A 25,557-nucleotide genomic window follows, 5' to 3' on the forward strand; every position below is an offset into this window, starting at 1 on the left:
CGAACAGTAGTAAATGCCCATTATATTGGCCTCTATAGGGCTCCTGTCAAATTATGTTAAATATTATATATTTTATATTATATGTCACACATTATATTCGTTGTGAGCATAATTAAACATATAATGGAAATTACATTCTCAAATATATTCATGCATTTTTAAATTTAATGTGCCTGATGAACATTAAAAAAAATACAAAAAGTTTTTTTTTTTTTTTTGTATTGTTAACCTCTATTGAAGAGCCGATCATAAATTTAATCATTATCGACTGTCGAGTCGGCGACAAAGTCTCGAAATTAAGGCCTCATTAGCATAAATTGTGCGGCCTGCGACGGTGATTAAACACGAAAAGGGGAAAATTTTTTGGTGAAGTTTGTCGCATAACTCAATCGCGTACACCTTCGAGAACTTCGACTTTTGACAGTCATATTTTGACATTTTAATTATTGGAAGTGCGTGCCTCCGACTGACTTTTCTACGTGCTTAATATGTGGGCAATTTAAAGCAGCTCAGATGCGTGCCTTGAATTTCGGATATTCATTCGATTTGGATTCAAGTTTGTTTGATTCTGCATATTGTTCCTGCTTGGCCCCACAAAACATTTCACAGTTGGTTCAATGAACTGTCGAGCAATTTGTGGGCTGCCAGCTCATTTATTGTTCAATAAATGATCATTCGGGTATTTGTTATTATGCATTGATTTCACACCTCTGTGAAGTGTAAGGAATTATCGGTTTATATTGTATTTTTTCTTTGGTTGTGGATCAAATTTGATCCATAAGCAGATAGATTATTGGGTGTTTTATAAAAAAAAGACTCTGAATAAAATGGTAAAGTTCATTAAAATTGTTCTAGTTTATAAAAAATTGATTTTTAAACATTTGGTATGAAAAAATAATTTAAAATTTAAATCATGATATGACTTTATGAAATGACTTTTTTAAATTATATGCATACTTTTTGTTTAACAAATATTAAAAATAAAAATATAATTTATATGTATTATTAAAAATTAAAAAAAAAATTACCACACACCTCAGTATGCTAGGCCCCGGCGAGATTCGAACTCACGATCTCCTGTTTACTAGACAGGCGCTTTAACCAACTAAGCCACGGCGCCACATGCAAGCAGTGCTAACGAACAATCAATACAAGCAGCACAAAGAACTTTGCTCTTGCGTACATTGAATCAACATACTCGTTCTCACACAGCTATTATTGTTGTTGTTACTGCTTTAGGGGTTAAATATAGCACAGGCAGCACAACAACAGAGAGCGCGAGAGCGCAAGAGCGAGAAGGCAGAACAAGAACGAGCTAACAGCAGCAACAAAATGCGTGGAATTTTAATAATTTTGAACGATTCGTTGTGCGTCCCACACACACAATACAAACTAAAACTGTTCACATGTTAAAAACATATATCCACAAAAATATAAAAAACAGATAAAAACAAGAAAAATTACTTATGTTAACTCGAGCTAAACAAATCGGTTTTTAAATGGGGCAAACCAAGTGAAATGCAACACCAAAAGCGCCATTTGGACACACACAAAGTGAAAGGCTGTCACTTGCTACGAACAACAACTACCCCTACCCCTGCCTACATCTCCCCCGCCCAGCTCTTAAGATCTGTAACAAATGAAGTGTAGCGCTTAGCATATCATTTATTTTAGTTTTTCATCTCATTTTCATTTTCATTTATTTCAAGGAACAACGTTGGCAATAATTCATGGCTTCGATTTAAAAAAAAAAAAAAGAAGATATATATACTATATATTTTTTGTTTTGTTTTAGTTTTTGGGTGGGAAATTATAAATCAAGCAAAAGCCACAATTTTACTTTTATCCGGCTGCAACTTTATAATTTCCGTAATGCTGTAAATAAACCGAAAAGGCAAATGCATTCCACATTGTTTAGTTTGGCCAGCTGCTACAGATACGGATATGCAGACTCGTAAATCGCGGAAAGCAATTCTTGTTTTCTCCCAATAAAACTTATTTTTTGCGCCGCCCTGGCGTCTGCTTATCTTTGACACAGTTTCTAGCAAATAAAATAACAAAGTTCTGTGCACGCATTTACCATAGCCGGCAAAAGTTTACGCCTACTTTCCATCACATTTTCTTTGAACATTTTCATGTACTTTCCATTTCCATTTGTCACAGCTCACACAAATTGCCAAAAATTTGCATCGTAAAGATTTAGCAGCGGCTTGCCGACTTTCCCATAGACTTTTCCAGAAATATATTACTGTTTGTTGGGGGTACGTACAAATGTATATGCCGAGACTTTTCCATTTCCTTTGGGCATTGCTCATAAAGTGCTGCCGCAAAAGAAATGCTCTGCTTGTTTTTTGGGTCTAGCGCCATCTGCTGGCCAATCAGCCCGTACTCCATAGTTGATCATTACCGTAACGTAAACAACTCTTTAAAGAAAATACACACACACACTGCGCTTTTCTTCTTCGATTTTTTGGCGTCAAAAATCAATTTTTCCATCACTCAAGTGGCCACTCAATAGTTTTTCTTCCCTTTCGTTTTGGCAGTCCGAAACCACGGACTGTGTTCCGGCATTAGCTCCCTCAATAATCTTTTATCTCCTTTTTCTTTTAATTTTTTTTACTTTTGGGCTGCTTTGATGATATCCGCGGCAGCTGCCAAGACTTTTTCAATTGGTTCATAACAAGCTGCAGTTCAAGTATTTATAAAAAATCTTGTTTATTATGGCATAAAGTGCATAAGGTTCATTGAACGACCGTGCATGTGTGTGTGTGTGTTTCTGTGTGTGGGGCACAAAGTGCTGACACACTTTGGCCAGGCTATTGAGAAATTGACAGGCAGCCGGAGTCGAGCGGGCGGTCCCTGTGGCCACACAAGTGGTTTGACCTTTACACAGCGCCTGAACTTGAAATTCATGGCAGCAATTTCAATTAACCTCGAAATATGCGATTTATAACCTCACTTTAGCCCGCAACGCCCCATTCATCGTACAGTTGACAAATTTCGCACAGCAGTGGCGCTGCACGCTGAACGTTTCGTCTATCGCGCTCTGTGCTTAGACTGAGTGCGCGGGTTCGACTCCGGAGGGCGTATTTCACTTTGTTTGATTAAGTGTGGTTTTTATTGTTTTTCTTTAAATTATTTATGGATTCATAATAGCATTTTGATACACTGTACTTTCAGTTTGGCTTGCTGCAATTTCTTTTGACAGCATTTAAAAGTGTCGGACACTTAATTAACAGCTTTGGCAGTTGGTCAGCTTGGGTCTGGCCTTTTGGGCTGACATCCTGACACACTGGTTCTGGTTGGGCTAATCAAGCGGCTTTTGTGCTCAGCTCTTAAGCATATGTATATGCATTCAGATATGGTGTATATATTACTTTTTGGGCAGCTGCTCGCCGCTGGAAATTGATTGATAATTAATTAATGACCTGCTTTCTTTTCGTTTCTTGCAGCCATTCTGCAGCGCTCCACTGTGGATGTGGGTCGCATTAAGATACAAAGTGTGGCAACCTGCTTGTATCTGTGCATGGATGCGTGTGGCGCGGCCTATGCCTCGGTAAGTAAACCATTCAATAGATCTGCATAGATCAAAAATAGTCGATAACCTAGAGCAAGTGAAAAATGTTCAGATTTTTATATTTAAGTATTTTTAATATATGTATTATAGATAATATATTTAAAACTGTTAAATTAGTTTATAATCATAAATTTCATATTTAATTCTAATCCCTTCTTCATCAACGCCCATCAATGCAATTTGTATTTCTTTTTCAACTTACTCATATTTTATGATTTGAATTGCGACCTAATTTTTTCGTTTGTTGCGCCATCTGCCGCACAGTAGTGGATTAATAATAAATATTAATGAATTGTTGCCGAAAATTGTTATTTCACTAACAAATTATGTGGCCTTATCAAGCAAGTGAAGCGGCAAATTTCGATGATAGCCAATAACAAAGGCAAAGGCAAACAAACAAAGGCCCACAGAGAAGGGAACAAACATTAAGTGCTATAAATAACGAAATTAACTGAAGTGCACAACAACAAAAGGCAACTGGCAGAGCAAACAAACACACACACACAGCATCCGTCAAGATGTCCTTTGGGCCAACCCTTGTTCTTATTATTCGTAGATTCGATTTGGTTTTAGTTTCGGTTATTTCGATTTCTTTTTTAGCTCACTCTGGGGTGCTTTGTCGAGTGGCAAGTGAGTCGGGTCCTGGCATGTCCTGTCGATAATTAATGTGACAGTTTTTTCTGATCGCCTGGACTCCCTGCTGCAGTGCGCGTCGCATTTCTCGCCGCCTGGCGCCAATCGGCTGCATATGTTGTTTCTGTTTCTGTTGTTGTTGTTGTTGCTGTTGTTGTTGTTGTGTTTTGTCGCCGCACTTTGACCTTTTCGCATGCGCTGCCAAAATAGACGCGTTTGTGCCAATTCTGTCAGGCGCGCAACGGCGCGTTTTGTATCTGACAGATACATTCGCAGCCATAGCTGCAGATACTTGGGTGTTGATTGATGCGCCTCAGCGGAGGCAGCATCTCTGTCTGTCTCATGTGTGTACTTTGCGGTCCTTTTGATGGCGCCGCATTTCAAGCATTTTCACTAAGTTGGTCAAGTGGGCGTTCTGACTGGGCGGCCTTTGTATACTTTGCTTATTTTTTTTATTTTTTTTTTTTTTTGCGACAATACGATTGAATTAAGAAAAAAGAAGCCACCAGAAGGGACTTGCTCGCTGTATCCGTCTCTCTCTCTCACACTGTCTAGCTTTCTCTAAAGTTAAATTTGAAGCGGTCAAATCTTAATTTCATGATTTCCGCTGAGTTTGAATTGAGTTGGGCAACGGAAGTGGCATCAATTTGTATTGTCTGACATTCAGGCTTCCGGCGAAACTAAACAAACTTAGTTCCTAACTAGAGAGCATATATCCTATGGTAAACTTTACCATTAATCATCAAAAAAAAGTAAATAATTTGTTTTTTTTTTTTTTTTTTTACTAATCTATTATCAATTTTAAGTTCATTAAAAATTAATTCTTTAAATTAAAAGTTACACTTGATATATTTGTTGAAAGACATTATTATTTCATATACAAATTTCATTTTGTCTAAAAAATCATTTAAATGATGAGTTTAAGCTTTCTGCAATTTCATAAACATTTTCATTTTCTATAATTATCTACAAGCGTCATCAAAAATATATATAACTTAATTTTTAAATATTTTTCAATCAGAGTCAGCTGCTAGACAACTTTGTGTTGTATATTAAGCAATTTGTTTACGCTTTATTGCAGCTATTTTTACAGTGCGATAAGCAAACAAAATCCCCTGCATCTGGCCATAATAGCTCATTTAAATAAATTTATATATAATTATAGATTTCCATTCGAGACACTTTCTCAGCAGTTTAAAATAGATTTTCATGCACTTGCGAATGGCCTACGTTGGCTTTCCGACCCGTTATTTCAAATGCCAGCCGCATTCTGATCTTGTGACCGTCTGGCAGCTGATTTGATTAGCTGCCTAATGGGGCGGCTAATTGAAAGCCGAAAACGTTTGCCAATTCATAAATTTCAAATGAAAGAGAATGAGAATGAGAATGAGAAAGAGCAAGAGCGAGAGCGAGAGGGAGAGTGATTAAGAGACGGACTGAGCAAAGGGAGGCGTGTGAGTCAGCGCTGTTGGCCAATTAAAATGTTTTAGCCATAAGTATACAAATGTGATTATTAATTTGCATAATTCGAACTGCGACTGGAATCTCCACGTAAACCGACCGCCCGCAGCGCCCGCCTGCTACACGGCGATCAATTAATGCTCTGTCATGCGAGCCAGAATCAGAGGCCAATGAATATGTTGCCGCATTATCATTGTTATGGTCCTGTTCCAGCTGATAGTGCTGGACCCAACAAAAAAAAAAAAAAAAAAAAAAATGCTGTTGGGCTTGTGTGGTACCGTTTCGTATACCCTATAGCAACTGACAATAGCCAAGAAGAGGAATATTATGATTTGGAAACAGAAGGAAACCGGACAAAACTTAGATTTTCTATTTTCCAAATATTAAAATTCTTCTCTTTCGTATATTATTCGAGGTTTGCTGTCCTGTTAATAGAGCATCTGCTAGTCCATCACTTGCTATTTGTTGCTCTAATCTTGTTGTAGGCGTGCGTCTTAGCGCTGACCCTTGACCCTTTCCACCTGGCGCCAGCTTTGATAAGGCGGCAAGTGCTCAGCTAATGGCTTTGATAGGCTCGCATTTACAGCTATCTTTGTGGCATACGACTTCATTTCCTTTCGCTCCGACTGCAATTTTCACTTAATTTAAGGCTAAAATTGGACGAGGGAAATAACAAATAAAGAAAAAAATAAAAAAAAAAGGAGAAAATACATTAAAGACGCCTCGAGCGAGACACACGCGCCGATTGCCACATTCTGTTGTCATATGTGTGTCGGAAAATCAGTCTAGGCTGCGGCCTCTTCCCTAGAAGAATGGCGTCAACATTTCAGCCATATTTCGCAGACGCCCTCCCCAATCCTCGATCTGGCTAGTCAGGCCCTCTAGTCGGTGGACGGCTCATTTCATATGAAATTGGTGTAGCCGGCAGTCGGCGCGACATTTGGGCTGATTAATTTCTAAATTTAATCGTCGACATTTCCACATGGAAGTTGAGTCTCGAAACAATTTTAATTGCCTGACAAGCGAATTAATTCAATGTTGTTAATTGAATTTGATCCAAAGCGCCCAGGCGGCGCATCTAAAGGCCACAGATGCAGACACAGCCCAGTTCTCAGTTCCCATTTCTCAGTTCGCAGTTGTCAGCTCTCTCTCTCTCTCTCTCTCTCTCTCTCTCACTCTCTCAATCCTTTGTAGCTGCTTTACATTTCTACCTAAACGAAAATAATTGAAGTCTGCGACTTGTTTTGTTGTCCTTTTGTGCGGCTGTCATGTGGCATTCATAAAGTAGGCAACTTTATGGTCGGGGTCAGGTTCGGGGTCAGGGTCAGTGCCATCGTCAGGGTGCCGGCGTCTATCGATCGCCAACGCCGATAGCGATCACATCCTGTGATAATGAGCACATTTATCTAACAGATATCCATTCGAGCCAGATACAAAAGCGGCCACCGACAAGAGCCTTCAACAAGGCCGCCAGCCATCCCCAGGCATTTGGTTCTCTACTCAAATATGCTCGGGTTTTCCCGCTCGAGCTTGGCCCAATCGTTTGTTATGCATATGAGCAGGCATCAACGCAGCCATTCGATTTGTTATTAGCCTCTATGCGATGGCAATTGTATGTATTATGCATAACAGCATGGATGCCATTCACATTAATTGTCCATCAAAATGCCTAGGTGGAGCTCGAAGAATAATCTGTAAAGCATTCTTTTCGCTTAAAAGCAGCTGTTAGCGTTACAGATGTTAAGTTATAACAGTGTTGGTTGCTCGTGCTGTTAAATAACATCTTTTCTACTATTACATACAAGCCAATTCTGTGAGCATAACATTTACATATCTTTGAAGAAATGTTAGTTTCCCTATTTATGCTGATTCTGTTAACTTAACATGCAAAATCACATGCATATGTGCTGTTAACTAACGTGGTAATATTTTCTTTAACTTTTTGTATACTTCTTAAGAGTTCTCTTACTTTGGCCTTATTTCTGATAAACATTTTAAGTTATCAAGCTAGTTTTAAACATATTTATATGACGCCTGTTTTCTAGCCAAATAATTTAATTATAGTTCTCAACTGTTACAGAAAGAATTCGACGACAACTGTGTGTTCAATGAGAACATGGAGCTGCACAACTACAACACATACTCCTCCACATACAACTCGAATGCGAGACGAGTGTTCTATTTGGCGCTGACTGGCCAAGGTGCGCCGCGTCGCACACAAATTCCGGCGACCAGGACACTGGGCAAGCTGTCCACCTACACGAATGCGATCACCGAGACGGTGCCGCAGCAGCGGGTCGAGCAGCTGATAGCCAAGAACTTTGGTGCCAATCGCGTCAAGCATGGCGTGCGCCAACTCTGTGATACCGGCAAGCCGCTGATTGAGCTCATCGATGCGGTGCACTTTAAGCCGCGACCCAAGTGCAGCAGCAGCAGCAGCAACAGCAGAAGTAGCAGCAGCAGAAGCAGCAGTAGCAGCAGCAGCAGTAGTAGCAGTAGCAATAGCAGTAGTAGTAGTAGTAGCAGTAACGTTCCTGTGCCTGCGTACAGCGCCAGCAGCCTGATTAGTATTAGTAACGGTAGTCAAAGCGACAGCGGCCATATTAGCAGTAGCATTACCAGTAGCAGTAACAATAACAATAACATTAACAGTAGCAGTAGCAGTAATCTTAGCAGTAACATAACCCAGCACAAGAGGAAGAAGAAGCTGCGCAAGTGCCGGCCGCACGAGCAGGAGCAAACGCACAACTGTCAGAGGCGTGGCACGCTCCAGCGCGGTCCCAAGGCCCAGCTGTGCAAGGACCTGCGCGACGAGGCAGCCAGAACAGGTGCGCCGCCGCCCAAATGTGGCAAGAAGTCCGGCAGCCCAACAGCCAAACGCAAAGCTGCCGCAGCGTCAGCGTCTGGCGGCGTCGCCAAGGGCGTCATGCAAAGGCCAAGGCCAGGCGGCGCGGCTGGCAAGCGAAAAGCGCCCAAGCAGGGCGACAAGCAGCGCCCCAACGCACCCAAAAGGCAGCGGCCAGGCAATGCCAGCAAACGCAACAGTACGAGAAAGCAGCAGCGCCTGCTCGACCCGAGCAGCACGACTGTGAGAACGACAACGACGACGAGCACCACAGTGGCCAGCAGCCTGGCAACGCCGGGCTACAGTAACAGCAACAGCAACAGCTGGGAGAGCAGCTCATCGCTGCCTGCTCTGGCGCTCAGCGAGACGAGCGATCGGGTCGAGCGCAATGTGCGCATGTCCCATGCCAGCGTTGAGGAGCCACAGAGCGAAGACGATGCGGAGGAGGAGGACGACGACCTGCCGGAGCTGGACTCGCAGGAGGAGCCGGAGAGCAGCTACGAGAATGCCACGCTGGAGGGACAGGCGCGCGGCTCCGCTGTGGACGATTCGGTCTACTACGATCAGCTTGATTTGTGAGTTTGCCTTAAAAGAAAAAAAAAAAATACACAAAAACAAAACTAATACAAATAAATTTTCCAAATTTTACAATTTTCCAAATTATTTTTCAATATCGAATTTGTTTCTGGCATACTTTTATTATCTAATTGGCATTAACTTTTATCTATTTACATTTTTCACATTTTGTACTGTTGCAAAATTTTTATTTTTGGTTGTTGTTTTTTATTTAATTTTTTTTCTTTTCAAAATTAATACTTCGTTTTTAAATGAATTTCAATAATTGGTATATTTTTTTTTTTTTTTGGTATTTTGAAAACGTACAAAATGTGTCAATTTGTCTAACTGAATATTTGTTTTATTTGTTTTTCAATTATTTTTTTTTAAAGGCATTAAAATGGAATTGCAAAATGAAAATATTAAGTAATCCCACTATATGACTAAGAAATCGAGCAAGATCTTGTAAAAAGTTTGGCTTGAGTATGCGATATTGTAATTTGCAAGTTTTCATACATCCACACCCACCACACATACACTACACAACACACACATATACACGTACGTACATACACACCGAGAAATGCATTACACTGCACAACACACCACACAACCACAAAGCAAAACACCGCATCGAAGATATACATACACCTGATGTGTGTATACTGTGGTCCATAAAAGTATTTTTGATGCAGCGCCCAGATGTCGATAATTATCGATAACAATAACAGCTTGATGCGCGTCTGCAATCGATCACGAATAAGAATATCAAATTAAATGATGTATTACTACAAAACGGAGTCTCGAGTATTTTTTGCATAAGTGTTTTTCTATTGGCACAGATCAAGCAAAAATATTTATATACATATATATATATCAAATTGCACGCCCATATTATACTTTATTAACAACTATTTTATTTATCGAACAAATAACTCAACTAGCCAAATATACAATTTACTCTAGCTATTTACAGGCTATTCGAAATACTTGAGTCTCTGCTCTTAAACTTTTAAACAAATAACATAAATAATACTCAAAAATACGACCACTCAAAACTGAAGAAAAAAACAAAAAACAAAAACTGAAACAATGCAAAGCTTGCAAAAGTTATGAAACATGTTTTCCTTATACAGCAAATCAATATTATAAATATAGAAGCAACAGCAAGAGTCTATAAGTACATATGTGCAAAATGTGACAATTCGAATAGTTCGCATGCGAAAATTGTTTTGTAAATAGATTTACGATTGCGATCAGTCAGTCAGCCGATTATTATTAATATCCCCACTTACATATATATAAATACATATATTTATATATTCAATTTAATTGTGGTATTGTCGAACCTCGCTGCCTCTCAGTACGTAGTCTAAGCTATGTGAACCAATCTTAAGTGCGGCAAAACGAAATTCATTAAGATCCTATAAGCCATAAACGAAACAATAAAGCCAACGAAAAAAACGATAAAACTATTAAAAAAAAAAAAAAATAAAAATTTGAATGAATAATCTTAAAGCAAAAACTCACAAATCAAAAATTGTATTTGAATTAAATACTAGAACTAACCTGTAATTATTTTTATTTATTTGCGTGAAATTATTTGATATAAATTTCATATAATTTTAATATATATTTTTAGGTTATTAATTTATTATATTTTACATTATAAACATATTAAACATTTATTTATAAATTTTAAACTAAGCCCAAAAAAATGTAGACTAACAAATTATTGTAGTAATATTTAAACGTACGACGAAAAACACATAAAAAAATATAAAATTAAGATTATAAAAAATTTAAAAAAATGTGTTTGCAATCGAGTGGAATGAAAATAAATATAAAACAATATGAAAATAATATTTTAATGGTAAGCGTGATGTAGCTAAAAGAAAAGTAGTTAGAAAAATTTGAGCTTTTCATTTCTCGATGGGCTGTCTCATTTTTATTTTATTTTGTTCTTGCATGGTAATTAAAAATTTTATTAAAAAAAAATTATAATAATAATAATTATTTGGCATTTTGCACGAAACAAAACACATAACAAAAGAAGATTGTGAAATGAAATGCAAACTACAAAATTTCATAAAATTTTTTGATATTTGGCATGCGATTCATTTTTATGCCCTCTCGTTGCTCTTCCCCTTTTACCTTTTAATCTTGAATCTACCCGAAAATATTATTAAATTCCATATTCTATACACTTTCCAGCCTCCAATTGTTGCTGCTGCAGTTGCTAGTAATGCTCTGTGTGGAGCGCAGTGCCGCCCTATGAGTTTCCGGATAATACAATACCAATAGAACTACCTACCGACTACCTAGACGCACCCACCGATATGCACGTGCTATAGTTCCTGATCTAATGTAGCCATAAGTTACGTTTTCAAACTGTATATACGCATACATAGATCTTAATTATAGTGATTAGATAGAGCATGATTTTTGTTTAGCTTACATAAGTACATTTTATATATTTATTTTAAGACTGAAGACTATGGATACACAAAGATATTGAAATTTCATGAAATAAATTATACTATGCTGAAAACATTCTACAAATATTAATGGGTGTTTATTTTCCATGCCAAGTTGGGGCTCAAACCCCTTCATTTGCTAAAAATCTGTTGGAGAAAATGGTAAATTAAGGCAGATCAGAGAGGTAGAGCTGCCAACCAAATATTACACAGAGAGAGAGAGAGAGAGAGAGAGAGAGAGAGAGAGAGAGAGAGAGGGTCTTTTATTATCTTCGGCCAATTAGCTATCTCTTTCCCCGACAGTCAAAGACCTTTCCGTTGTCGTAACAGACAGGCAAGCTAGCACGTGTGACAATAGCCGCGATCATGTGGTGTGCGGTGAGCGCTCAGCTCTAATTGAGTAACAGTGAGAATAATTACAATTTGCGCTCAAATTGCGACAAACATTTATAGTATCAATTTTATACAGACTGCCTCGTTGTGAAAATACATGCGAAGCGAGGAGACTCTGCACCCACAAACCCCAGCTATATACATATGTGAGACCAGTCACGTAGGCCTTGAATTGTTGTTGCTCGCTGTTGCTGTTGTTGCTGTTTTTGCCGTTTCTGCTGCTGTTGCTGCTGCTGCTGTCGTCGATCGCTCAAGTTCCCACATAAAATTTCAAAATTTCGCATGAATAGGCGAAACCTGAGGCAGAATATGGGCAAACGCAGCAGCCAAAGCACAAAAGCTCTCCGGCACTTGGCAACAAACAGAGAAGAAAAGTGTTTGCTAGAGATGAGAGCAGATCGATGCTATGCTTATGAGATTGGAACATATCTAAATTATGTATGTCAGTTATGCCAATAATGATTTATAAATTGAATGGTATGGTAAATAAAGTGGCAAACTATAGCTTAACATTGTAATTACAAAATTTAAATAATTGTTATTTAAATATTATATTATTAATAAATGTTTTTACAATTATTTTAAAATAATATATTTTTGATATATATTATATTTATAAATTAATCAACTAATTTGCTCACAGCCATTCATCGGTTTGTTAACTACCCCATCTCCAGCTTTGCAGCGGCAAAAAAAGCACAAAAGTCAGCATAAAGCATAAATCGCAAAGCACTTTGGTTGATGACGTAGCTGTCGACGTCGCAGTCGACGTCACTTGGCACGCGCAAAATTTGTCAAGAAAAGAGAAAGAAAGCAAAAAAAAAACAAAAAACAAAAAACAAAAAAATAATAGGAATATTTTTTTATTATCTGCTTAGCAGAGAAACCTGAAGATCACAATGACACGGCGAAGGTGCTGGCGCTTGCTCTGCCTTCCGATCCGCAACTCCTCTCTCTCTCTTGCTGCCTCTCTCTCTGCTCTCTCTATTTTTTCTATGTTGTTTCTTTCCTCCCATTCAATGCGCAATGCGCTGATAAATGCTGTCGGCTGATTAGAAGTCTGGAAGTTCAAATAAGAATCTATCAGCTGGGGTTTTTGTTTTTGTTTACCTTTCACTTTTGCAATCGCGTCAGCTGATCGCACCGGCCTACCCGTTTCTAATTGGACTATCGCTAAACAACCTTTTCGTCTACTTTTATCTGACATTTGCTGTATATATAAGACACGCTTTTACGTTTTGTAACGCTTTTCGTCGGCTATTTTGTAACGGCTTTTAATCCGTATTGTGATGGGTCGCGTGTAGCTTGTATGTACATATGTATGTAAGTATGTTTTCTGATTAGATAATGTAAGCGTGATTATTTATGTAGATCGTACCTGAAGTAAAATGCTTTTTGGCCAAGCAACCGATGCAAGTGAAGGTCATTTTCCAAGATTGGGACTCTTCGGCTTTAATTTTACCTCTGAAAAATAGAGAAACTAAGAAATTGCTATTAGAATGTGAGGGATTTTAGAAGCGAATTTAATCAGAATCGAGCTATGGTCGTATGCCAGCATTTTAATGTAAAATTTTGATTGTTATCCTGACCAAAATTGACCAACTTAAGTTTGAATCTTATCTTAAGTCTTTATATTAAATTAGGGTATTGTACTTTCAGCTCTGCGTCGGTTTAACTCAGCTGCAAATTTCTGCAATCGACTGTTTATTTGCTTTTGTAGTTTTTCACAAATTTATGGCCAGTCGAGTATACAGTTTCTGATTTCTAGTTTTTGCATGGGTGTTGCGCTGTCTACGTGACGTATAGAGAATACACCATACCAGGTAAGACTCGCCCCAGCAGCAGCAGCGGCAGTGGAACAGAACAGCTGGCTTCCCACCTGCCCACCTCAACTGCAATTATTGAGTGCCAATATCAATGCCAATGCCAATATTAGCAGGCGAATCTAATGAAGAGATTAGATAGCCAATATAGCCAACCGGTTAATGACGGGCTCAAAATATCTGCGTGAATTCAATAAATTCAATAAACGACGATAATACCGCAGCTTTGGATATGTAACTAACTCTATTGAATTAGCCAGAATAGGCAGCAATATTCAATGATTGAAATGAAATATTTCTCCGTCTATACAGGTCTTGTTATTAGAGAGGGAGAAAATCGTAGGCATTGCAAATTTATATTCCACTTGTGTTAATATTTTGACAGTTACTGTGAGAAGTGTGGTAAAATGTTATGAGAAGTGTTGAGAATGGAGTTAAATTCAATTTAACAGATTTTAATTAAACCAACATGACGGAAATGTCAACATTATTCATGATATTCATATAACTCCTCTGCCTGCCTCCCTCTTTATTTTATTTGCAGGTTTGCCTTTCTAGTTCATGGCCTGCGTTTGCGTGAATATGATGAATAAGCTTAATTGGATTAGCGTCGCCGAGCTCTGTCCCGGCTTGGCTCGCTTTTCCCGTTCTGGCAGCAGCCGCAATGGGTGCACAGCCGGAAAACTAGTAAAATCTAATGCTGTAACCCGATTGCATAACATGTCGGATGCGTGTGAAAATTGACATTTAGAATCATTTAGTAAGAGCTAATATGCAGCCAGCATAATATTTCCACAAAATAATTCTCTTAAATAGCTTGTCAATCAAACGTGGTCAAATATTAAAAAAAAAAAAAAAAAAAAAAAAAGTATAAAAAAAATCAAGAAACAAAAAATCACTTGGAGATGCGGGGCATCGATCCCCGTACCTCTCACATGCTAAGCGAGCGCTCTACCATCTGAGCTACATCCCCTTATAAATGCGCTGTAGTTTCATTTCTATTTAAGGGCCTATGCACTATACAAAACCGGTTAAAAATAGAAGCAGTAGACAAGCCCTTGAGAAGACAAAAAAGCTTTTCACGTGAGAGCTTTAAGCTTTAATGCCAGAGAGCTTCGCGAATATATTAAATCTGTGTTTTAACTTATTAGTAAAATATATATTGCAACATAGCAGCAATGTTTGGAGATAATAGCAACTACATCGTATATTATAGAATATAAAAAATAATGAAAAGAATGTTCCCGCCCGGGTTCGAACCGGGGACCTTGTGCGTGTGAAGCACACGTGATAACCACTACACTACGGAAACCCGCAGATAGAAAGCAGCCAAACCGTGTTTAATTTTCACATCGAATGAAAAGCAAAGGCAAAGCAGACTTCATTCATTTTCAAGCGAGAACAGCAAAGGAAAACTTTTGAAAATAAAACAGATATTATAGCAGGCTAGCAAAATAAACAAAGCCATTAAAATAACAAAGTCCGTTAAATGATTCGGAAAAGCACTGCACTTTTATATATAGCTATATCTATAGAACTTGAAAATGTTAATTAGAACGAAGAATCTGTCAATAAAGCCCATTAAGCTCAAGAGAGTACTTGCTTCAAAGTCTATAGCAATTCAATAGAACATTCCGCTTCCGCTATGGGTGGCATGCGTTGAGTGCGCTGCTCAATAAAAGGCACTGGGGTCAATAAATGAAAACCATAAAAGTGTCAGGATTGGAAGTCATGCAGGGGCTGACATTGGCGGCTCGTTAAACAGCAACAGTTGAAATCGGTGCGTGTGTGCCGAGGGTTGTATGTTTATAAATATAACACAACATACACGCACACACACACCTAAATGATCGTAAAACGAGGCTCATTAAAACTAAATAAAACTACCTTAAGGTGCAGGCGTGTGAGTATTTACATGCATTTACTACATGTGTTGCTTGCGTGTAATCTGGCCTCTACACGCATGAACTTGATAAAAAAAAAGGGAAAAGTTACACATGTAAGCAACTAAATTTAGCAATAAAATTGCGTGCAAATAATAATTGTGGAAAAAATAAAAGAGAAACAAAAGACTTGTTCCCGCCCGGGTTCGAACCGGGGACCTTGTGCGTGTGAAGCACACGTGATAACCGCTACACTACGGAAACACTTGAGGATCGAACGGCATGAAACTCTGTTCGTAACTAGCCGCCCCGACGCGTCGTCTACTAAAGGGAAACCGATTCACTTTTCTTGCCAGCAATTAATCAGCGTTTAATTTGCATATTTTCCAAATAGGAAAATTAATGACAACGCTAATAGACGTGAGCTTTATTTATGGGCACTGCGATAAGCAGCGGAGTAAAAGTGTTTGCCCGGTCCAGACCAGGCCAAACGAGACAGGCAGGCAGCAAAGTCTATTAGATTTAGGTCTTTCATACATATGCATATATTGATAAATTTATTTCAGGGTCTATGAACTTGTGTGTGTGAATGTGCGTGATTCTCATTGTGCGTGCGCAACAGGTGTATTTCAGATTTTGGCTTAAATTGATGTGTTGGTTGCGAACTCTTACTCTCTTACACTTAGACCAAAACTTTGTCAGCAAGTCGATTGTGCTCTGTACCTTTGTTCGCATAAGTTAATGTGATTAACTAATGGAATAAAGTTATTTCTCTGCAATGCTAAGCGCATTTGTCGTCAGCCGTCGCGCGGACAAACGCTCAAATTCAAGGGCAATAAGCCACTTACGTGGCCAAAGAAGGAAATGCCCTATCAGAGGCGTGCTGTCTCGGTGTGTGGCCGTAAGGGCATGGTAAAACGTAAGAAATTGGCAATTAGTTAGGGCCTAAAATGCTTGCAAATTGCAGTTGGCCAGCTGATTAGCCGCAAGCCAGGCGATACAAGTGACAACTGAACATGGAAAACTAATTTATCTGTGGAAAGGGACGGAAATAACGACTGAACTGGAAGGCAATACAATCTGCCTTCTGTATTCATATAAATATACATATATGTATATGCATAGGCATATATGCAGAATCGGTTATGTCTCTCAATGAAAGCGACACATGTAAAGACCTTGACCGCAACGCAACGGTAATATGAAACCCGCTAAAAAATGGTACTTTATAACAGGCCAAAAGTGATTGCAAATACGCTAACAACATTTTGCTCTTAACAAGTTTTTGAATACCCTCACAAAGGGCATGCGACATCGCTGAAGATGTATGTAACACATTCTATTTTGAAGAGATTAAGCTTGAAGACTTCTGAGAACTTTGATATTCTTCTATATTATTTATCTTATTCTATATAAGTATTATTACCTTTACCTTTCATATATTACACTTTTAAAGTAATTAGTTTTACTTACCGTCTTAATTATAAAAAAAAAGCACTTAGTGTAACAATTTTTGATTTGTAATAATTAAAATCTCAAAATATCTAATTATTTTTTCAAAGATATTCTAAAAGGATTTTTCGCTAAAATTATTAATATTTTTAACATATAAAACTGAATATATATACAAAGCTTACTACGCTTTAAGTTTACAGTAATATCTTTGACTATCAAATCAAATATTGAAAAGCTGAAAGTTCATAGCAATTAAAAAAATTTTTTTTTAAATATATAAATATAATACTCTCTGTCAAAAGACGAATCCCCAAGGGTATTTGGCGTCTGTTCATTTTAATGCGAACAGTTTTTTGTTGTTGTTTTTCATTTCATATTTCTTGCCGGCCCGCGGTCCTCGGGACTTGTTAAGAATTGCTGTCTATCGCAGCATCTGCGATATGAGCGAACAACTTGGCCGGTTTTCATCTTGGGCCAACGGGCACAGGCCGTATCACTTGTTGGCTCTGGCTTATTACTGACCAAGTTATGCAGCAGCTACAGCCATGTGTCATGTTAGCCCGTTGGCGACTACAACTTGGCAATGTGTTGGCCGCCCCCTTCCCTACGCCTCGTCACACATTTCACACCTCCCACAATGGGGGGCAGGCCAAGGAGGAGGCGGGGCTGCGCCCAGGCGGATTCCTGTTGCTGCAGGCGCCAGCCGAACCAAAACAGCTGGCTGCCTGGTTGGCTGGTTGGCTAATCAGCCAGTTGGCCACATCAGCAGCCACATTGATCTTGTTGTTAGGTTCTCTGTCTCTCTCTCTCTCTCTCTCTCTCTCTCTCTCTCTCTCTCTCTGTTTTGAATATGACTATTAAAGTTTGAAAAATGGGGTATATTTGGCGAGTGCCTAGATATATAATTTGAAGAGATATTTTGGTGTAAATAGCACGAAGTGTTTTACCTGGTTTATTTTCCTTTATTCATAATATTATTATTATATTATTATTGAATAATTAAATCTCTTTTGATAACAGGTTTGATAATATTCGATTTAAAGCTGATCGTCGACTCCAAAATTGATATACGAGTTTATATATACATAATTTACATATAAAAGACGAAAAAGTAATTAGAAATACGGCATAAAAGAAGAGAAAGATGCGTAGCAAGAAGCAGTAAATAAGACTAGCTAAAGGGTAATGGGTACTCCATAGTCATTCATTCTTTAGCCTAGCTCTCGGCTGTTTTCTCTCTCCCTCCCTCTCTCTCTCCATCTCTCTTTTGCCTGACGCTGCGGAGCTCGGCTAGCATCTTCATCTTTATTAATCGGTACATTTATTTGATTATCTTACCCAAAGCCAGCTCCTTGGCTGGGGAGTCCGACCACTCGACGTTGAGATTTATGCCCTGGCCGTGTTATTTACGCGCTAATCATGCAACACTTTTCATTTTGACACGTTCGGGCGGCTCTCATGAAAAGCACCGCCAGCGGTAATTATGTAAATTTTCAAGTTGTTGTTGTTGTTTCCTTACGTTGACCATGGGCCGGGGGCAAAGCATTTTATGATCTATGCTGCTCGATTCGTGCTTAGAAATGAACACAAATTGATAAAAGCAACAACAGCAACAACGACGACAACAACAACAACAGCAACAACAACAACAATAAACATTGGGCCACTATTTTTATAGCCCAAGCGGCGATCGATGCATCGTTCCCATTTTGCGATCGATCCGTTTGTTTTCACTGAGCGAACACGTCGCTAACATAAATTAAGCAGCTCGATGAAGCGGACGGTGTGGGGACACAGCGTCCAAGATGGAGGCTGGAGCCGTTGATGAGGTGCAAGGATCCGCTCTGAAATTCCACGGAAAATGCGCTGCGTGTTTTGACACCAAACATCCGCCCCAAAGCCGCAATCGCATTAGCTTCTGCAGCGAGAGGGGGGTTATTTATGGAAAGGGGATTGGGTATTTAATACGCCTCGGTTTGGGTAGGTTCCTCAAACGGCTCAGACGTTGAGCTTGTTAGCTCATGCGCATGACTGCAATTTAAGCGCCATAAATTGTGGGCTCTCAACATTCTCCCTTGTAGCTGGCAAGTGTCAAACTCGAAAACAGGGTATGCGACAGAGGGGTATACTGCATGCTATATGCGATGCAGAAGTGGATCTTGGTTGTAAGCAACTTTATTTAAATATTTGTAAAGTATTTTGAAAGATCTTCTGTAAATTTATTTAAGTTGCGAACTCGAATTAAATACTTTTATTTAGCTAGCGACTTTTCGTGAGCCATGATTATTACTGTTCATAAAGCGAGGAGAGTATTGGTTTTGTTCATTTTCTGTCTAGCTGTATGGTCTTTCACTTATGTGAAATTTTAGTCATTAGATATTTGAATATACCCTCGTCATATAAAGAGTTAAGTTTATTAGATATATTAGACAATTGACGATTGGAAATCGAGAGTTAGTATACAGTTTGCATGTAAACACAGTGTTAACTCACTATAGAAGCCAAACACTAGACTATATGACTTACCAAGAAATATATCTAAACTCTTCTATATTATACCCACTTTTATTTAGCAAGTAAAACATCTTGTGGATAGGGAACGGCTAATATCCAGCCATTTGCTTCCTTCTTTACCTGAAGTTCTCTCAGGAACTTGTTTTTTCAGGATGCAATTGTTTTATTAATAATTGTGGTACGTGTAGCTTAAATTTGCTTAAAATATTCCCCAAAGGTCGGTTGGACAGATCAAAGTCAATTAAAAAGAGAAGTTAGAATCGTAGACTTGCATTTGACTGCGTGAATTTGGCGTTGCACATTCATAAAGGTCCAGGCTCTCATCAACACGATAATTATTTCGCCCAGTAAGAATCAAATTGGAGTTTCTATAACTCCTTTGGACCTTATCTTCCCTGAAATTCGTCGTTGATTTCTCCGGAAGTTTTGCCTAGCACAATGGATTGGATTTGTTGGTTTCGTTATGGAGTTAACTCTATTGCTTACCGTATAAACGATTTTCGAATGCACGAGCACGTTTCGGCCAATCTATATAGTTATACACATAGAATCCAATAAGAAGAGGCGCTTGAAATGCTGTGGATCCCAGACAAGTTCTTAAATGAGTAACAAGTTTTTTATAAAAATATGCCATTATTATCTGTATAATTTTGCTTAGGGTTAAAATTTGTGAGTGACAGTCAAGTCTTTGGGAATTTGAAATATATATTTATATATGTGAATATATGCATATGTATATTCCTAGGGTATATTCCAATCGAATCTGCATACAGAAAATTAATTAGAATCCACATTAATTATGGCTTTACTATGCCATGTAGAGCTGTTAGAGAGGCAATATGCTGACCATTGGGTGAGTTCTTTGCTTTGACATATGCAAATCGTAGAGCTAATTAAGCAATACTTCATGTAGCATAGATGACAGGCATAAAAACAAAGATTTTCTGCCTTGACAATTCTTTATATAATGACAATTCTTTATAAGCACGATCAACGGCTAGTTCATATAGTAAGGCCTGTTGTCAAATGCGTGTAACTGACAAACTGGTCGACAGTTGCTAATGAATTAATCAGCGAGAGCTTAGTTCATGAGTTCTGATCTATATCGCGACGATCGCTGATCGTAAATTGCAGATCGTAGATCGTAGATTGTGGATTGTAGATTGTAGCTGGCTGGTAATGATCGATCAAAGAATCAGTCGCTGGCATTTAATTATACATAGACACATTATTCTAAGTGGCATTACTGACAAATGATAATTGGTATTTGCATGACAATTAGAGGTGCTACAGCCCCCTCTCTCTCTATCTCGCTCTCTCTCTCTCTTTATTTCCCTGTGAACAAGATCAGTCAGGTTTTGCCAAGTTAGCCAAAGCTGGCCAAGGCGCCAGGCAGCTTTGATATGTTGCCCCATGCCTGGTGCCCGGTGCCCGGTGCCGAGACTAATGCAATTGGCTACGCCTTGCACTTCCTGCATATTTGATACGCCTGAACAGATAGCGGCCGAGGCAAATGCCACGATCATCAACGGCAAGAACAGCAACAGGAAAGCGACATGATCGCTGGCATGATCAATGACAAATGCATCTAAATGCCCCCCCAAAAAGATTGTGTTTCATGAACTTGAACTTGACATTGAAAACAATAACTCGCAACTGTCAATCAACCTAAGGGCTCCCGATCATTATCAATGATCCTCTGCGATCCCAAATGAAATTAATTTCTCAATGCCTAAGTGCCCGTTTAATTGTTTTTTCTGCTTCTGCTTCTGCTGCTGCTGCAGCGGCTGCTCTTGTTGGGCGTATCCAAACATTGAGTTTATTTTTAGGGCTTGCACCCAAGCGGCGATCGTGATTCATGCGGCGACGAGGAGGGGGCAATGTATCCAATTGCAATGCTGACAAGATCACGTACAAAGTGCAACTTGGCTTAGCTGTCAATCAAATGCTACATGCGATCAGTTTGCGTTTGGGGGACTAACCCTCAACTGAAATGGAAAGGTTAAAGGGTTGTTGAACTGAAAATGGGGCTAATCTATGCCACTATGAATTTAGATGTCACATGGAGGGTTGACAGATTTCTGATCGGTTGATCAACTCCATTTGAGCGAAGGCGACGAAAGTATTAACTATCAGCTAGGTGTGTAGGAGTGTCTGTGTTAGCTATAGGCTGAGGTATAAGTGATCGATAAAGATATTTTGGTTACGCATTTATATAAAGATCATTATTCCATAATGTGATTCACTATGTAAAGAGGAATAACTGATAAGGCTTTTTTTAGAGAGTGCATATAAAAATTCAATCCGAACATTATTATAGATTCCTCAATACTATATAAAGTAATAGATAAATAGATAAAGCACTACTTGTGGTCCTAGATTATTTTGGCTGCTGAAACATACTTCCGCTGAGTTGATAAGAAACATATATGGCTAATTTATGATGGTTTGCCATTAATATTATTATTATACAATATAAAGCTCCGGCTTTTCTCATTGAATTACAAGTCATTTATATATTATTTATGGGGCTCCAAGCTGACGACTCTACAAATAGAACCATTAAAATTCTCACAGCAGTAAGTGGAAAGCTCTCAACTATTTAGACTGATATCTAAACAAGTGGCTGACTACTGCAAATTCGAACCGTTCTATATTAAAGATAGTTCCTCTTTAATATTTAGGTGCCAGCATATCGCAATTGTTGGCTAATCAATTCGAGATAAGCACGTGATAATGGCAAAAATAAATGCATAGTCCTAAAAAAAAAAAAAAAAAAAAAAAAAAAAATTGAAGACGAATACTAACGACTATCTAAAACAACTTTCGGCCAGTTAGTGCGTCTGCCGCGATTCAGCAATTGATTTTACTCTGCAAAGTATATGGCGTTAAAGTGTATAAATATGTTTTGTTAAAGTATATATGATATATGAATTTCATCAACTTTATATTCAGGCTAGAGTGTATATGATGTACTATGCATTTAATAAAATTTATACTCATGTGAGAGTATATAGAGTAAATAACGGTAAATAAGGGTATCTTCGCTTCGGCTTGCCTTTACTTAGCCAGACTTCTGGCTGACAGTTAGGCCAGCCAACAACAACTGTTTTGATTGAATACTGGAATGTATGAGTCATTTAATAAATAGAATGCCTAAATACTAAGGCCTACAGCCACAATAAGCCACATATACACAAATACATATACAATAACAATTAGTGTCCATTGCGAAAGTCGGTCCAATGTTTGCCCAGTGCCTGATCTCTGGCCTGCTGTCGGAGCACCTTGCCGCTTCCCGTCTTGGGCAGCTCGCTGAGAAAGAAGACGCCACAGTGCAGCTGCTTGTGATCGACCACCAGGCGTTTGGCCACATATTCCACAATATCCATTTCGGTGAGCCGGCTGCCAGGTACCTTGACCACCGCCGCTGCGGCTGGGTCGCCGTCGACCTCGTTCCAGAGGCCAAAGACGCACGCCTCGATCACATCTGGCAGCTCGGCGATCACCTGTTCCAGCTCGTAGGGACAGTATTGGGCGCCGTGGAAGCGCAGCATGTCGCGCTTCCGCTCGACGATGTACAAGAAGTTCTCGTTGTCAAAGTAGCCCATGTCGCCGGTGTGGAACCAGCCCTGGTAGTCCTGTATGCGCTTCGACTCGTTCGGATTGCCGTAGTAGCCATTCCAGACTTTGCCATTGTGCACCAGGATCTCGCCTGTTTCGCCGTGGCCCAAACTGCGGCCGGCATCGTCCAGAATCTTCACCTTGACTCCCGGCACTATCCTGCCCACGGATGAGGGCTTGGCCACGCCCATGTTTGCCGCAACACCCCCGCATTCGGTTAGCGCGTAGCCATACGAGATCTGGCCATTCAGCAGATACTCCTGAAGCTTCAGCAGATTGGCCACATAGCAACTGCCGCCCCCAATGCTGATGAAGCGCACGCTGGCCAACCTCTGCTGGCTGAGCGTGGGCGCCTTGAGCAGCGAGGCGACCTGCTGTGGCGCCAGAGTCAGCAGCGTCACCTTATACTTCTCGATCAGCTGCAGCAGGTACTCCGGCGTATAGGCATGGTCGGTGATGACGCGCGTCGAGCCGTGGCAGCAGCTGTAGAGCATGTTGAATAAGCCCGGTGCCCAGTCGATGGTGCTGAAGGACAGCAGCACGTCTTGGCCGGTGACGAAACTATGGAGGAGAGTATCGATTAATTTATGTTATTAATCCTATTAATCCATCCTACCCAAAGTCGAAGAGGCAAGCGGAGTTCGATATGCAAACCGCCTTCGGCAAGCCCGTCGTGCCAGAGGTGCAGAGTATGGCCACTGTCTGATCTCCGCCCAGCATCAGGGGCTCCGGTCTAAGAGCAACAGAAGAGAGTTTAAGAAATGTTAGAAAAAATGTGGACACTAAAAGTAAAAGGGATTACTTAAACAATAAAACTAAAATAAATAAATATATACATTCATATAAATAAATATAATAAATTATTTAGTGTTTTGTAAAATTAACTTTTACAATATGATAATTAACATAGTATAATTTTAACTATATTATTAAAAAAAAAAAGTAGACACTAAAAAAACGATGGCTTACTTAAACAAAACAAAATTATTTTTGTAGTTGAAATAAATATATATATATAAATACCTATATTATTTAGTACTTACAAAAAAAAAAAAAAAAAAAAAAAACTTTAACAATAATATAATTAGTTAATATATTATTATACCAAACTAGTAACAGTTTAAACTATATATTTCAGCTGCAACAAATTGGGATAAGTTTAATTTAAATATTCTGACCATATTTATAAGCAGATGTAAATATAGTTTACATGCTCACTTGTTTATAAATCTGTTTATAAATCTGTTTGAGCTGAGCAGATTTTAATGCCAGCATTTTATTAATATATACATACACATATATGTATATATATCATTTGTACTGTATAAATAATGAAAACATTTGCCTTCCTGATCTGTATTCTTTACTTACATATAGTGCAGTTCCTGTTTGGTCGGCTCTAGCAGGTCCTCAATGCGCGGCAGTTGGAGGCGATGTTCCTTGAGCGTGTAAACGGGCGCCTTGAGCATTTTGGCTATGGCGCTCAGTCTGTCGTAGACAGTGCCATCGCAGAAGATGATCCGTGGCCGGGTGATGCAGAACAAGTGCTTGAAGGTGGGCTCGTCGTGCCAGGGGCTGACGGCATGAAAGGGCGTGCCGTTGAGCAGGCAGCCGAGCACCACGGGCATCAGATATGTGGTGTTGGTGGCGGCAATGCCGACGACATCGTCCTGACGCAGATTCATCGCCTTCAGCTGCTGGGCGATGCGTATGGCAAAGCTGATGGCCTCGCCATTGGTCAGCGCTGTGCCCTCCGTGTCGCAGATCTGTATAAAAAGCGCAAACAGTACTTTAGTATTCCCTCTACACGGGAGAACTGATCTGTTTAAAAGTTCACCTGGCACAGGCTTGCCGGATGGTTGCGCATGAAGGCAAACAGTATTTTGCCAATGGAGCAATCGGCGTCAAAGAAATGCGCCGGCCTTGGTCCACTCCAAACTTTTGTATATTTATCGAACTGTGTGCTGGGGCCGCCCTCCATGTTTTTCTCTAGCTAACTGATAAGAGACGTGGATTTAATGTGGATGCGTCGAGCACAATGTCCAAGCGTCGCGCAAGTCGTTCAGCTACTGCCGACAAGCACCTGGAGTGGTCTTTGACTAGACCAGCTTGTCAGTTGGTTATCAGCTAACCGCTATCCTATCAAACGGTTAACAAACGTCACCTATCAGACGACCCGCCCGAAAACAACAAAAAGCTCCAGATACAACCAATGTTGGCGATAAGCCCAGAAAGCTGTCCAGCTGATAGCAAGTGCCGCTAATTTCATGATATGTTCGCCGTTACAGAATACAAAATACCTCTGGCCAGATATTGC

At 39.4% G+C, this 25,557-nt stretch overlaps 2 protein-coding genes, 2 long non-coding RNA genes and 4 other non-coding genes across 12 annotated transcripts in view; 1 reads left to right on the forward strand and 7 right to left on the reverse strand.

Moving 5' to 3' along the window:
• Window positions 1-11,520, forward strand: part of bnl (fibroblast growth factor branchless) — a 68,907-nt gene extending 57,387 nt beyond the window's left edge. For 4 of the 5 annotated variants that reach the window (XM_018008440.2, XM_089462657.1, XM_089462656.1 and 1 more), the window contains 3 exons: window positions 3,453-3,556; window positions 7,752-9,091; window positions 11,286-11,520. In XM_018008440.2, the coding sequence (XP_017863929.1) occupies window positions 3,453-3,556; window positions 7,752-9,091; window positions 11,286-11,349 (1,508 nt within the window). In that variant the 3' untranslated portion in view covers window positions 11,350-11,520. Of the gene's footprint in view, window positions 1-3,452; window positions 3,557-7,751; window positions 9,092-9,463; window positions 10,571-11,285 lie in introns of those variants that run through there. The other variant, XM_089462658.1, reaches the window with a different exon arrangement.
• On the reverse strand, window positions 1,047-1,120 carry TRNAT-AGU (transfer RNA threonine (anticodon AGU)). The gene has a single exon. It is a non-coding gene; the product is annotated as a tRNA-Thr (tRNA).
• Window positions 11,521-11,600: 80 nt separating the features above from the next.
• On the reverse strand, window positions 11,601-17,250 carry LOC149270488 (uncharacterized). The gene is made up of 3 exons (XR_016268632.1): window positions 17,121-17,250; window positions 13,320-13,421; window positions 11,601-13,245 (listed from the first exon to the last, which is right to left on the reverse strand). It is a non-coding gene; the product is annotated as an uncharacterized LOC149270488 (long non-coding RNA).
• Window positions 14,665-14,737, reverse strand: TRNAA-AGC (transfer RNA alanine (anticodon AGC)). The gene has a single exon. It is a non-coding gene; the product is annotated as a tRNA-Ala (tRNA).
• Window positions 15,004-15,076, reverse strand: TRNAV-CAC (transfer RNA valine (anticodon CAC)). Its single transcript has one exon. It is a non-coding gene; the product is annotated as a tRNA-Val (tRNA).
• TRNAV-CAC (transfer RNA valine (anticodon CAC)) lies at window positions 15,839-15,911 on the reverse strand. The gene has a single exon. It is a non-coding gene; the product is annotated as a tRNA-Val (tRNA).
• A 2,445-nt stretch (window positions 17,251-19,695) lies between the features above and the next one.
• LOC149270489 (uncharacterized) lies at window positions 19,696-20,356 on the reverse strand. Its single transcript, XR_016271096.1, has 2 exons — window positions 20,103-20,356; window positions 19,696-20,046 (listed from the first exon to the last, which is right to left on the reverse strand). It is a non-coding gene; the product is annotated as an uncharacterized LOC149270489 (long non-coding RNA).
• A 2,352-nt stretch (window positions 20,357-22,708) lies between these two features.
• On the reverse strand, window positions 22,709-25,484 carry Acsx4 (Acyl-CoA synthetase X4). Its single transcript, XM_018008517.2, has 4 exons — window positions 25,078-25,484; window positions 24,612-25,006; window positions 23,857-23,973; window positions 22,709-23,801 (listed from the first exon to the last, which is right to left on the reverse strand). The coding sequence occupies exons 1-4, from the start codon at window positions 25,219-25,221 to the stop codon at window positions 22,835-22,837; spliced, it is 1,623 nt and encodes a 540-aa protein (XP_017864006.1). The 5' UTR covers window positions 25,222-25,484; the 3' UTR covers window positions 22,709-22,834.
• Between the last annotated feature and the right edge of the window lie 73 nt (window positions 25,485-25,557).

This window comes from Drosophila arizonae, chromosome 2, assembly GCF_054131065.1.
Source record: "Drosophila arizonae isolate 15081-1271.41 chromosome 2, UAZ_ARI_1.0, whole genome shotgun sequence".
Classification (NCBI taxonomy): domain Eukaryota; kingdom Metazoa; phylum Arthropoda; class Insecta; order Diptera; family Drosophilidae; genus Drosophila; species Drosophila arizonae.